This window comes from Octopus bimaculoides, chromosome 11 (genome assembly GCF_001194135.2).
Source record: "Octopus bimaculoides isolate UCB-OBI-ISO-001 chromosome 11, ASM119413v2, whole genome shotgun sequence".
In the NCBI taxonomy this organism is placed as follows: Eukaryota; Metazoa; Mollusca; class Cephalopoda; order Octopoda; family Octopodidae; genus Octopus; species Octopus bimaculoides.
The window spans coordinates 24629968-24642808 of record NC_068991.1 but is presented as its reverse complement, the minus strand read 5'-3'; the positions used below and the strand labels follow the sequence as shown (position 1 = coordinate 24642808).

Below are 12841 nucleotides of genomic sequence, written 5' to 3'. Positions count from 1 at the left end.
TGTGCCACCCGCACAAGCCAGTCCAGGGGCACTGGCAACGATATATATATATATATATATATATGTATATGTATATATGAGCACTATATAACTATGTCTGGTGTGGGTGTATTAGTTTAGAAAGATGAACTCCACCTATTTGAATGTGTCTTAGGCACACCCAAACCATAATTAATGACTTCAAAGAATGATTTTATCATATTAGATCAGACTTGCTGGTGGAGTTATTTAGTCCTAGGTCAACCCTGATCAAGTAGACCTATAATTCCATCTGTGACTACCTTGCCTTTTTTTTTTAATGTATTGTACTAAAGACTACATATTCTTTTTGTAGTATGATATTTGAAGGAAACTTAATTGCTATTTCTGTTAGGTTGAGTGGCCACGTACCAGCTTCTTTATTGGCTTATGATCAATGTTGTTGTTTAGCATAATGTCAGCCTTGATTGAGTAGATCTTTGATCAAAGACATCCAGTGACAATCCCATCTTTTATCCCACCCACCCAAGATGATTGGGTGTGACATGTGAGATATTTGGTTGCTATTTCTAACAGGTTGAATGACCAAATGTATTTCTGGATGATAGTGAAAACACTGAAGAAAATAATGATCAAAGTGCATATAGAGAAACATTGTGTAGTCACCTGTTGCTGTGTCTCAATAATCTCTAAGTTATGGGAGATAGGGAAATTTAAACTCAGACAAGATTTAAAAAGCATTATCATTCTGTGGCAGAATATGACAACCTTCATAGCTTCTATCATGTTGATAGATGGGAATCCTGATGCTAAGAACTGGAGATGTTGGGAAAAATTTTAGACTCAGTTTTATTAAATATATATTATATTTTGTAATGGAGTATTTATTGAAACAGCCATACATGCTTCAGAATGAATATCTATCATATTTAAACAAAGTGAGTAAATGAACTGTTGCTAGGTGAAGAGTGGATGAAGAGTTACCAGGAAGAGCAGGGGAGGGGTGGGAGGTGGGACACCTGTAGTGATTGGTAACTTGGGAGTGAAACAAATGAAAAAGATTGAAGTAAGACAAGTAATGTTAATGTACCTTTAACAGGTTATAATGCAGGTGAACTCAATATACAGCCTTAACCAGATCACTACTATGTCACTTACCTAGGTATTAAATACATTAAATACTAAACCTTAGCTTCATTTATCTTTATTACATTACCCGGTGGAGACCTGTTATCACTAGCGTAGCTAGAGTGTGGGCTGCTTGGCATGGCTCTTCCAGTTTCTGCTCCTCAAAAAACACATATTGTCTACAGCAGATCCAAAAGTGGTGCTGCCCGGGGCAGACCCCCCCCCCCCATCACTAGCTACGCCAGTGCCTATTATGTTTATTTATTGTCAGTATTAGGAGGAATATTTCTGAATTTTTTTTTTACTGTAACTGTGATATAAGTTTTAATAGAGTTGAGCTTCTTACTGCCAATATACCATAGCAATGAATTCTCACTATAACCAATTCCCATTTTGTGTTGAAGTTCCTCATATATGAAGGTATCTTGCCATATTGTTTTACTTCTTATCATACATAAGGGAATCATAAATCAAGAAAGGAAAGGAGATGAATTATGTGTAAGAAAGAGAGAAGATAATGAATACACTGAAATGAAGATAGGAAAAAAAAAAATAGTGAGAGAAAGAAGGGGAAACAATGCTGAAATATGAATGAGACAGAAAGAGAGAGAAAATGTATGACAAGGGAGGGGGGAATGTGAACATTCATGTATTACGAAGAAAATGTGAAAGAATAAGGGAGGAACAAAAAATATTTAAAAAAGGAGGGTTTAGAGATGCATAAATCATAAAGCAGGTGTATTTTGTTTGTTAGAGAGGTTATTTGGAATGGAAGTGAGTGGGGAAAAAATTAAAAAGTAATGTTAAAAAAAAGCTGTTACTGTTTAAAGCACTTCATGTAGGGAGCAGGTGTAAATATGTCAGAAATTCCTCGACAATCCTTGAGTAGTAGCAGTTTGACTTAATATAAAGGAAATATGACTGGAGGAGAAGAGAGAAGAGGAACACAAAATAAGTGTAGGCATAGTTGTGTAAAGGAGTTTGCTTTGCAACTAAGTACACAGTTCCAGGTTCACTCACTCTGTGAAATTTCGAGCAAGTGTTTTCTAAAGGAGCTTTGAGTTGCGAATATTTTAAGAGTGAAATTTGTTAAATAGAAACCGAGTAAAAGATCACTGTCATGTGTGTCTGTGTGTGTAAGTGTGTCTGTGTGTGTAAGTGTGTCTGTGTGTGTAAGTGTGTCTGTGTGTGTAAGTGTGTAAGTGTGTGTAAGTGTGTAAAATAGTGTTGCGTTATCATCCTTTATAACAAAAATTAATTTCGCAATTGCTAATTAGAGATCGATAAAGTAAAAGTCAGGTTGAAATGAGTCCTAGGATCTGTGTGATAAACTAAAACCTTTTAAGGTAGTACCTCAGCGCAGCCACTGTCCAGTGACTGAAACAAGTAAGGGAATAAAAGGGAAAAAATATTTACAAAATGTGAAATTAGTCAACAGAGACATAATGAGAATATCTACTAAATTATTGAGCAAGGAGTTGCAAATCATCTGACAACCCTATGCATTTAAATCTATAAAATTGTTTTCATTAGCCTCTCAAAATTATTTCACTTATTCATAAGTTGTTTTGTATTTTTGTGGTTGTAATGGTGTTAGGAAGGAAGTTAAAAAAAGAGGGGCTGAAATATAGATCATCATCATCATCATCATCATCACCACTACTGCCACCACCACCACCACCATTACCATCATTGGAACAATAATAGCTGCTGCAGCCACACATCTAACAGAAATGTTAAATACTTTTAAGTTTTACTTATTTTACTTAAGTGTTTTTTGATTGCTGAAGTGAGTCAGCGAAGTTTATTTATTCATTTATTTATTTTGTGAGCCTTATTTCCATTTCATAGATAGTTAACTTAAGAGATGAAAGAAATTGCATGTGCATGCGTGCTCACACATGAGCCACAAATATACACATTGCATAAATACACACACACACACACACACACACACACACACACACACACACACACACAAACACACCGAGTTAACAAGGAAATTTGTACATGATCACTTGATGCACTAGAAATAGTAGCCAAATCTCTCAAAATCCTACTGTACCAATATTGAAGAAAAAGAATGAAACATTAAAACAATGAAATCCCTGTTATACATAAAGATGAGATGGTAGGTCTATTCAATCAGAGCTAACTAGGAGATAAAGAACAATTAATATAGTCATAGTCTTTTCATACTATGATACCTTTGACCATATTTCATTACTTGCCAAAAAATAATCATGTGATAACCAAAATGGTAATTTCATTTAAGAAAATTTAATCAAGTCATTAAACTCATAGTATTTCTTTAGTTAATGTGGTAGATTTGAAGAATAATTACAGTATTTGACAAAATGCCTCAAGTTAAGATTCTTACATTCTGAGTTCAAACTCTGCTGAGGTCAACTTTGCCTTTCATTCTTCCAGGGTAGGTAAAATACCAGTGCAGTATTCCTCCTATAATATGTCCCTACAAATGGAATTATAATAGAATTTTTAAATGATATAAATTTTTATCGGAATTAAATCTTCCACTTAAGAGTGAGGATCACATATATAGTATTACACAGTTTTTATTTCACATTCATACTACCTATTCTTAGTATTATACAACCTTTTAGCTTCGCACTACACATCTGCTATATATCTTAGACTTATAATTTTTCTGTCTTCTGTATGCTCAAACAAGTATGACAGCCTTTATATAGTTGCTTGGCCTTCTTGGAACAGCAACTAAATTTCCCACAAATCAAACCTTATTGACTTAAAATAAATAAACATATTGGGTAATATCATCCTAGACACTACTATATCTGAGAAAAGAAAAATAAGATCAGATGATTGTTTCTGGAAAGCTGTTGATCTTATGTGACATGCTCAGTGTTTTTTCCTACAATTTTTCTTCTTACATTTCTGTGTGTGCGTGCATGCGCATATTTTCTAAAAATTACATCTCCTTTGGTTTCCTCTGAAATTTCCTAGCTTTCACTGTATTTTTATCTCATTTAGTTCTTTCTTTTTTATTATCATTCTACCCTTGCAGCCTTTCATTTATCCTCTCCACCTGCTATTTTTTACCCTTCACTTTTCTGATTTCACTTTGTAATGGTTACTTTTCTGTAACAAATATGTCATTGTAACTCTGACCGAGGACCCACCTGTGAGATAGGGCGTGATAAATAAATTTGAAAGTGGACCTGGAGAATTGTGATGCACTAAACAAGCATTTAGTCCAACTGAATATCATCAACTTTTGCTCCAATATTATTTTTCTTAAGTCAAGGTAAAAAGTTTTAATGTAGTCACTCAACCTACTAGAAACAGGAGCCAAACTCCCCCAGACCTTACCATACCATCTTGGAAAAAGGAAGTGCACACTGAATGATGTGGCCTTACCTAGATGTACTGTTAATGTTTATGAGGAAAATGGGTTGATCATGGCTGAAATGCCTTTGATTTTAGATCTGCCAGATCAAGGCTGACTTAGGTTCTTAACAGCAAACTCTGTCACAGGCAAACTCTTAGCCTAATTTTCATGCATTTAGCATAAATCTGTTTAAAAATTATCACTATGGAGAGTTATCAGATAGCTTTTACCTTAGCCAAGCTAACAAAATGAAATAAATATTTAAGAAGTCGAGATATCTTTAGCTTTATCTTTAATTGGCTTAGAGTCAAGTCAATAGCAGCTGTATTTTTTTGTTAACATTTTTCTGTTGTGTCAGTTTGAAATTCAGTTATGTTGTATATGGTTTCAATGAAGAATTTTCATTATTTTTTAAATATCTTATAAAAAGGAAATGTCACCATGTCTTTTTGGCTTTTTTTTAAAAAAGTATTTTGCAAAAATCAAATGATAAATTTAGTCTAACTCCTGTATAAAAGTAAAACCTTTTTAACTCTTCAGCTATAACAATAAACAAATAGATGAATAAAGGTGATTTTTCTCAGAATTAGGGCAATCCTTTTGTGTATAGCATCAGGCATTCTTGCTACATTAATCTTTACAACTCAATTTATCATCAAATTTAAACACTGTTCCAAATCCCCAAAGCTGTAGGATTAAGTTGGATTTACTTCTTAATACGTCTTCACTTTTCATATTTGTTTTCCTTCCATTATTTCCTATATGAACTCCCACCTCTAGTGATCTGTACGGCTGCTGAATATTTCATTCTTCTCCCTAACACTTTGATGTTTATTTTATCTATGTTGTCTAGTTTCTTGTTTCGTTCCCTGCTGCCTTTAAAACAAATGAATTTTGTAGGTTTTACTTTATTGTAACAATGGTATGAAAACATGTTGGTAATATTACTGTTATCACTGTTGCCTATTAATCATTTTAAGACCCAAAAGAATCATTTATCACCTTTGCAAACTCCATAGATACAGGAGTATGTAGGCAAATAATTTCAAATTAGGATTCAGTGATTCTGTGTAATATTTTTTTGCTGAAAATAACAACAATGACTGTCTATTAGTCACCACTAACTTCAGCTAAGGACTTCTGGAAACAGCCATGACTTTTCTTTCTTAGATACAAAGATGGAATATTCATCTAATGCTTATGTTTCCTGCTGGCATGGGTTGGACAGTATATAAATACGTGTGAGCGCACACACCCACATGTATGTATATATATCTATATGCAGACATATCATCATCATCATCATTATCATTATCATTTAGTGTCCATTTTCCATGCTGGCATGGGTTGGCTGGTTGGTCTGACAAAATCCTGTGTGTTGCAGGACTGCATTGAGCTCCAATGTTTGTTTGGCATGGTTTCAGCTAGGTTTCAGCTCTCTCTAATGCCAACCACTTTACAGACTGTACTGAGTCCTTTTTTACATCACCAATGCTGATCAAGTCACCTAATAGCTTGCAATATTAGATTTCATGACTGAGAAGGAGTGTAGTATTGTGGGAGGTGTCTTTAAACCAGATTTTGAATGTATGATAGAGGGATAGAAATAAGTCTCTTGCTGTAGAGTAGATACGTGGCTGCCCCAGCTGGAAAAGGAGAGAAAAAGATGGTGGTGATCAGGGTGTGTGGGTGGTTGAGTTTTGGGTTGGTATGCATGGATGAATGTTGGTCTTCCACAAATAACCTTGCCTGGACTTGTACTTTGTAGGGGAACTTTCTAGGTACAATACCGTGGTCAGATTTCCTAAGGCCAGATGCTCTTCCCATTGCTAAAAAAAATGTTTGCCTGATTTTAAAGTTGCACTTTCATTTAACAGTCAAGAAAACATTCATTTGCTTTAAAGTCTCATTAATATACTTCAGCAGTATCCTGTTTTACCTTTTTATAATATTTGCCAATATTTTCTACAAAAATGTTTTGCTCTGATTTGATGAAATTACCTAAAGCTAACCATTTTTTTTCTTTTTATCTTTTTTTTACAGATGGACTGAACGAAGCAAAAGCTATTTGTCACCTCTATGTGCGTTTAGTGACAGATGAGATTCTGAGGCACAGCATAACAATTCGACTAAACAACATGACATCTGAAGCATTCTTGTCACCCCTCTATAACTTCTTCATCAATGCTTTGGCCACTGTTCTACACACTGACGAGAAAAATATTCTTGTCATCAATGTGCAGGATGACACTGATGTGACAGCACAGATCCTCAATGTTAGTGTAACTGTGCATTCTGGAATGGCTGACGGAAATGACATCTACCTTACACCACAGTACTTGCAGGAGCAAATTTACCTTCAAAGAACTCTTTTGGCCAATTTATCAGCACTACAGGTGAGAGAATAATATTCTTTGTTTATAATATTGGTTTCAAATTTTTAAGGCAGCAAGCATACCAGGCAAAATGCTTAGCTGCATTTTGTCCATCTTTACATTCTGAGTTCAAGTTCTGCTGAGGTTGACTTTTGATAGCATGCCTAGCAAAATGCTTTGCAGCATTTTGTCTGTCTTTACAATCTGAGTTGAAATTCTGCTGAGGTCAACTTTGCTTTTCATCCTTTCATGGTCGATAAAATAAGTACCAGTTGAGGACTGGGATTCATGTAATTGACTTACCCTTCCTACCAAATTGCTGGCCTTGTGCCAAAATTTGAAATCAATATTGCTTTCAAATTTTGGTACAAGGCCAGAAGTTTCGAAGAAGGGGCTGAGTCAATTAGATCAATCCCAGTCCTCAGCTGGTACTTATTTTATTGACCACGAAATGATGAAAGGCAAAGCAGAATTTGAACTCAGATCGTAAAGACAGACAAAATGCTACAAAGCATTTTGCCTGGCATGCTATCAATTCTGCTAACTTACTGCCCTTTCTTTGTTTTTAACATTATTTGAATAGATGGAGTGACAAAATCATTAGAGTATCAGACAAAATGGCTTCCAGGTATAGCCCTTTGTGTTCTGAGTTCAAATCCTGTTGAACTCAACTTAGCTATTATCATTCCAAGGGTTGATAAAATAAAGTATCAGTCAAGAAATAGATCAGTTTGATTGTCTATATTTTCTCCCAGAGTGTGTGACCTTGTATTAATGCTAGAAATTGATATTTAATTAGAAGTTAGAGCAGCAAGCTGGCAGACTCGTTAGCATACTGGGCAAAATGCTTAGTCACATTTTGTCAGTTTTTACATTCTGAGTTCCAATTCTGTTGAGTCACCTTTGCTTTTCATTGTTTCAGTGTTGATAAAAATAAGTACCAGTCATGCACTGGTGTCAATGTAATTGACTTGGTCTCCCTCAGAACTGATGGCCTTGTGCCAGAATTTGAACCCAATATCTAATTAGAAGTTTACTGCAGTTGATAATAATAATGATTTTTTACTTTGTTACAAAGTGTCACTAATATTGTAAGGGAAGGTGTGTGTGTGTGTCTTGACTTTGTATGATAATTATAAATGAGTGTCATTGTTATAAAAGTGGTCCAATTTTCTGCAAAAATGTCTGGCCATTGGGAAATATTACTTTGCTTGGAAACAGGTTAGGGTTGGTGAGAGGAAGTGCATCTGGCCATAGAGAATCTGCCTCTCTAATCTATGCAAGAATGAAAAAGTGGGTGTTAAATGTGCACTTTGATGATGATATTTAGTCTATTTATATTTTATATTTAATCAAATATACTTATGTATTATCTTAAGCTGAAATTACAGAGATTGTGACTATTAATTTCGTGTTTTACCAGTTTTCAAGCAGTCAGTTTAGAAAGTTAGACAACTATATTTTTACTAGCTAAATCAACGTATCAACTTTTAAAATACTTTTCTATATTTGTTGATTTTTTATGGTGAAAAATAAGTTCATCAAAATTTGTATCTTGTAGTTGAAATATTGTTCATGTATGTACATTTATTTACACAGACATTATCTGGAGAAGCTTTGAGGATAACAATACTTTAAATGTTCCAACTCTTTTTTCTTTGAGATCTTCTGGGTTCACTGCTGTTATGTAGCTATAGAAGATGATTGATGGGCTCAATTTAGAATGGCATTCCAAAGGAATACCAGTAAGTGCCAGGACACTGTTTATATATAATAATAAGGTGATGTTGGGTGGACAACACCAGGAGTTTTTGAAGTTTGACCCATAAAACTAATAGAGAGAAGACAGAGAATCATTTTTCATTGTTTTGTTAAGATTTGGTTCCATACTTATTTTTTAAAATTCTGTGTCACATCATTGTTCTTTGAAGCTACATTAAAGAGGGTAAAAAGGTCATTGGCTTTTCTGATGTTAAGAATAAGAGACTTGAGTGAAGATGGTACTGCTACATTTCTTTTTTGTTAAAGTCACTAGAAGTTTATAAAATATTGTAGACAAAGAAAATATTTAGAATTTATAAAAGCTTAAGAAAAAAGATTATAATATTCAGAGGGTTAGAGTTCTTGTTATGTTGGTAGATCTTGACGTTTTGACGTAATAAATTTGAAATTCATTTAATTATTGTATATATGTAAATAAATAGCAATATATTTTTTATTTAAAAAAAATTTTATTATGCTAATTAGTTTTTTAAAAGTTAAACAGTTAAAAGATCGACATCACAATGTCATCCAAAAATATGCTGTATTTAATTCTTTAGTATTTAAACTGGTCATATCTTGTCCATATTCTACCTGTTTTATATTAAAAAGACCAGATCTGGCCTCTTACACCTATAATGTCATTCTAAAAACAAATATCATGTTATCAAAATTTAGAAGCTACAAGATTAATGTATGATTAATTCAAAACAATGTGAATAAATAAACATTACACTTGACAGAGAGTAATCTGAATGCTAAAGGGTTAAAGAGTGTTATTTACATATGCCATAACTGACCCAAGTATTCTACCTATTTTATGTTAAAATGGCCATATCTAGCTGCTTACAGTTACAATATCATTTAAAAAATAAACATCATGTCATCCAAATCTTGAAGCTACAAGATAGTGCCTGATTAATTCAAAACAATGTGAAGAAACAAACATTACACTTGATAAAGTAATGTGAATGCTAAAGTGTTAAAAAAATGTTATTTACATACAACCCATTAGTAATTTAGAAGTTAGCAAAAAGGGTGTTATTTACATACAACCCATCAGTAATTTAGAAGATAGCAAGATTTGTTGATAAAGTCAACAGTTGGAAAATGCAAGATATTTCAACAGTGATGTTATTCACAGTATCTCCTCTTTCACTAAACTGGCATGACTATTACATGACTATCATTGTGCTTTTCAATTCAGGTGTGGTGATAGCTTAATCTGTTAACCTATCTGGCCTTGTTCTTTCTTTCAACTAAAGAGCACCAAATTCTCACTTTTCACAAGGTCTCAAGTTAGTGTGGATATATAATCTGCCCTGTACTTGACTGAAAAAGATAATTACTTGATCAAAAGAATAACTGAAGTAATATGTTATTTTATCTGTCACTATCTTACACCATGTACTTTTCTGCCCTTGTTTTTCTCTAGTGTTGAAGTTATGAAAACATTCATGTCTTTGTATATTACAAAAGTCTTAACTAGTTCTTTGTATTTTGGATAGCTGTACAAACACTGTATTAAGTTGTCTACTTTTTAAAAAATTTATTACTTTTGTTTGTATAATTGTTTTGTTTTGTTTTGTTAAATTCACCATGCTTTTTAACAACAATCTCTTAATGATGTTAACACTTAAATGAATACAAACTATTTGAAGAGCCATTTAGTGCAAATGGATAAGTATGCAAGTTATACTGAACTCCAAAACTTTTAGCTTACTTCTTTTTTATCTTTCATCATTTATCTTTTACTTCTTTCATTCATTGGACTGTGGCCATGCTGGGGCATTACCTTGAAGGGCTTAGTCAAACAAACTGACCCTAGTCCTCTTTGTTAAACCTGATATTTATTCTGTCAGACCCTTTTGCTGAACTGCTATATTATGGAGATGTAAACAAACCAGCACCAGTTGTAAAGTAATGGTGATGGTGAGATTAAACATAACACATGCACACACACACACACACACACACACACACACACACATGTATGTATGTATATATAAATAAATGATGAATTTCTTCAAGTTTCCGCCTACCAAATCCACTCAAAGGCTTTAATCAGCTCAGGGCTATAGTAGAATACACTTGCTCAAGGTGCTACACAGTGGGACTAAACCCAAGACCATAGGGTTGGGAAGCAAGATTCTTAAACATACAGTCAAGCCTGCACCTGTTACATATAAACATGTAATTATTTAAAATTCAAATTTTTGTTGATGTTGTGTAAATGGGTTGTTTTAGTTCTGACCCATCTAACTGACAAGAGAGCATCCACCCAAACAATGTAAACCACATCACACTGAGATTTAAACCCAATTATTTTTTAACTGTAATTTTAACCCTTTAGCATTCAGATTATTTTGTTAAATATAATGGCATTTGTGCCGGTGGCATGTGTAAAGACATTCGAGTGAGATCGTTGCCAGTGCTGCTGGACTGGCTCCTATGCAGGTGACACGAAACTCGGCTTGTGAAGACCTGTTGGGGCAAGCGAAAGCGAAATCATGATGGCACCTGTGCCCAGTGTTGCCTTCCTGGCACTTGTGCCGGTGGCACGTGCAAAGACATTCGAGTCAGATCGTGCCAGTGCCGCTGGACTGGCTCCTGTGCAGGTGGCATGTAAAATACACCATTTTGAGCGTGGCCGTTGCCAGTACCACCGACTTTGTGCTGGTGGCACATAAAAGCACCCACTACACTCTCAGAGTGGTTGGCATTAGGAAGGGCAGCCAGCTGTAGAAACTCTACCAAATCAGATTGGAGCCTGGTGTAGCCATCTGGTTCACCAGTCCTCAGTCAAATCATCCAACCCATGCTAGCATGGAAAGCGGACGTTAAACGATGATGATGATGATGATGAATGCATATTTATTCACATTGTTTTGAATTAATCATACCTAACCTCATACTTTTGAGATTTGAAAGATGTCATTCAGTATTTTTAGTGATATTGTAGTATAGGTGTGAGAGGCCAGATCAAGCCAGTTTGAACATAAAGCAAGTAGAATATTTCGGCTGGATATGGTTGGTTCAAATGCTAAAAGGTTAAATTAATGAAGGGAAAATCTCTGTTCAAATGTTTGGTGAGATATAATGTATTGTTTGTAGTAAGACACAAGTAATCAGTAAGTTGACATTTTGATACTGTAAATATTTACAATTAATTACATGTTGTAATTGGTATGTTGGACTTAAGTTTTGTGAAATGTGTTCAGCTCTATGTTAATAACAACCTGCGGATAATCCATGAAGATATTTGTTATTTAATCACAGATTCAGCTGGAAATATATTACCAATAATGATTATTATGTCTACGAACAACCGTCAAATGACATGTGTTTCTGCTATATTGCCATTATATTTTTATAATAGATATACATTCACATCTATAATATATATTAATTGGATCTAGAAATGAGTACTGATTTTATAACGAGAATACAGATGATCAATTTTATGATGGGCTCTGAAGTATCAACAAGTATCAACATTATGACTGGAACATTAATGCTGACTTTATAACCAGAACTGTCATTGCTAGGTTTATGATGAGATGATTTGGTATGAAGATGATATTAAAGCACCATATTTTCCTCACCTGTTCATCTGCAGTAGTAAATTACTTCACTCAGTCTCATTATATTTATGCATGAATAGCACAACACAAAGCCAGACATTGACAAACTAATATCTCTCTTTCTCTCACCCTGCCCCTCAATTTATGTTGCAACTTCAATCTGTTGTTATTCAAATGAACAGTGCTGCTATAATTTGAGGTCTAGCTAATAACACCCAGCTCAGAATTATTTTTATCTAAACGAGCCAAGGAAAGAGTAGCTCAGAGCTAACTGTGTGTGTGCATGTGTGTGTATGCATGCTGGCATTGCTGTTTTGTTAATGAGTTCTCTTTGAAGCCATGTAGTTCTGGGTTTGATCTCACTGCACAACCCTTTGGGCAAGTGTCTTCTACTAAAACCTCAAGTTGACCTATAACTTATGAGTAGAATTTTGTTGAAAGCAGGTGTGGCTGTGTGGTAAGAAGCTTGCTTCCTAACCACATGGTTTTGGGTTCAGTCCCATTGCAAGGCAGCTTGGGCAAGTGTCTTCTACTATAGCCTCAGGTCAACCAAAGCCTTGTGAGTGCATTTGGTAGACAGAAACTGAAAGAAGCCCATAATATATATATATGTGTGTGCGTGTGTGTGTGTGTGTGTGTGTGTG

At 34.5% G+C, this 12841-nt stretch overlaps 1 protein-coding gene across 5 annotated transcripts in view; it reads left to right on the top strand.

Moving 5' to 3' along the window:
* The window catches only part of LOC106877480 (cadherin EGF LAG seven-pass G-type receptor 2), a 301895-nt gene that overhangs the window by 121067 nt on the left and 167987 nt on the right, over window positions 1-12841 (top strand). For all 5 annotated transcript variants that reach the window (XM_014926392.2, XM_014926391.2, XM_014926390.2 and 2 more), the window contains exon 2: window positions 6521-6873. In XM_014926392.2, the coding sequence (XP_014781878.1) occupies window positions 6521-6873 (353 nt within the window). The remainder of the gene's footprint in view (window positions 1-6520; window positions 6874-12841) is intronic.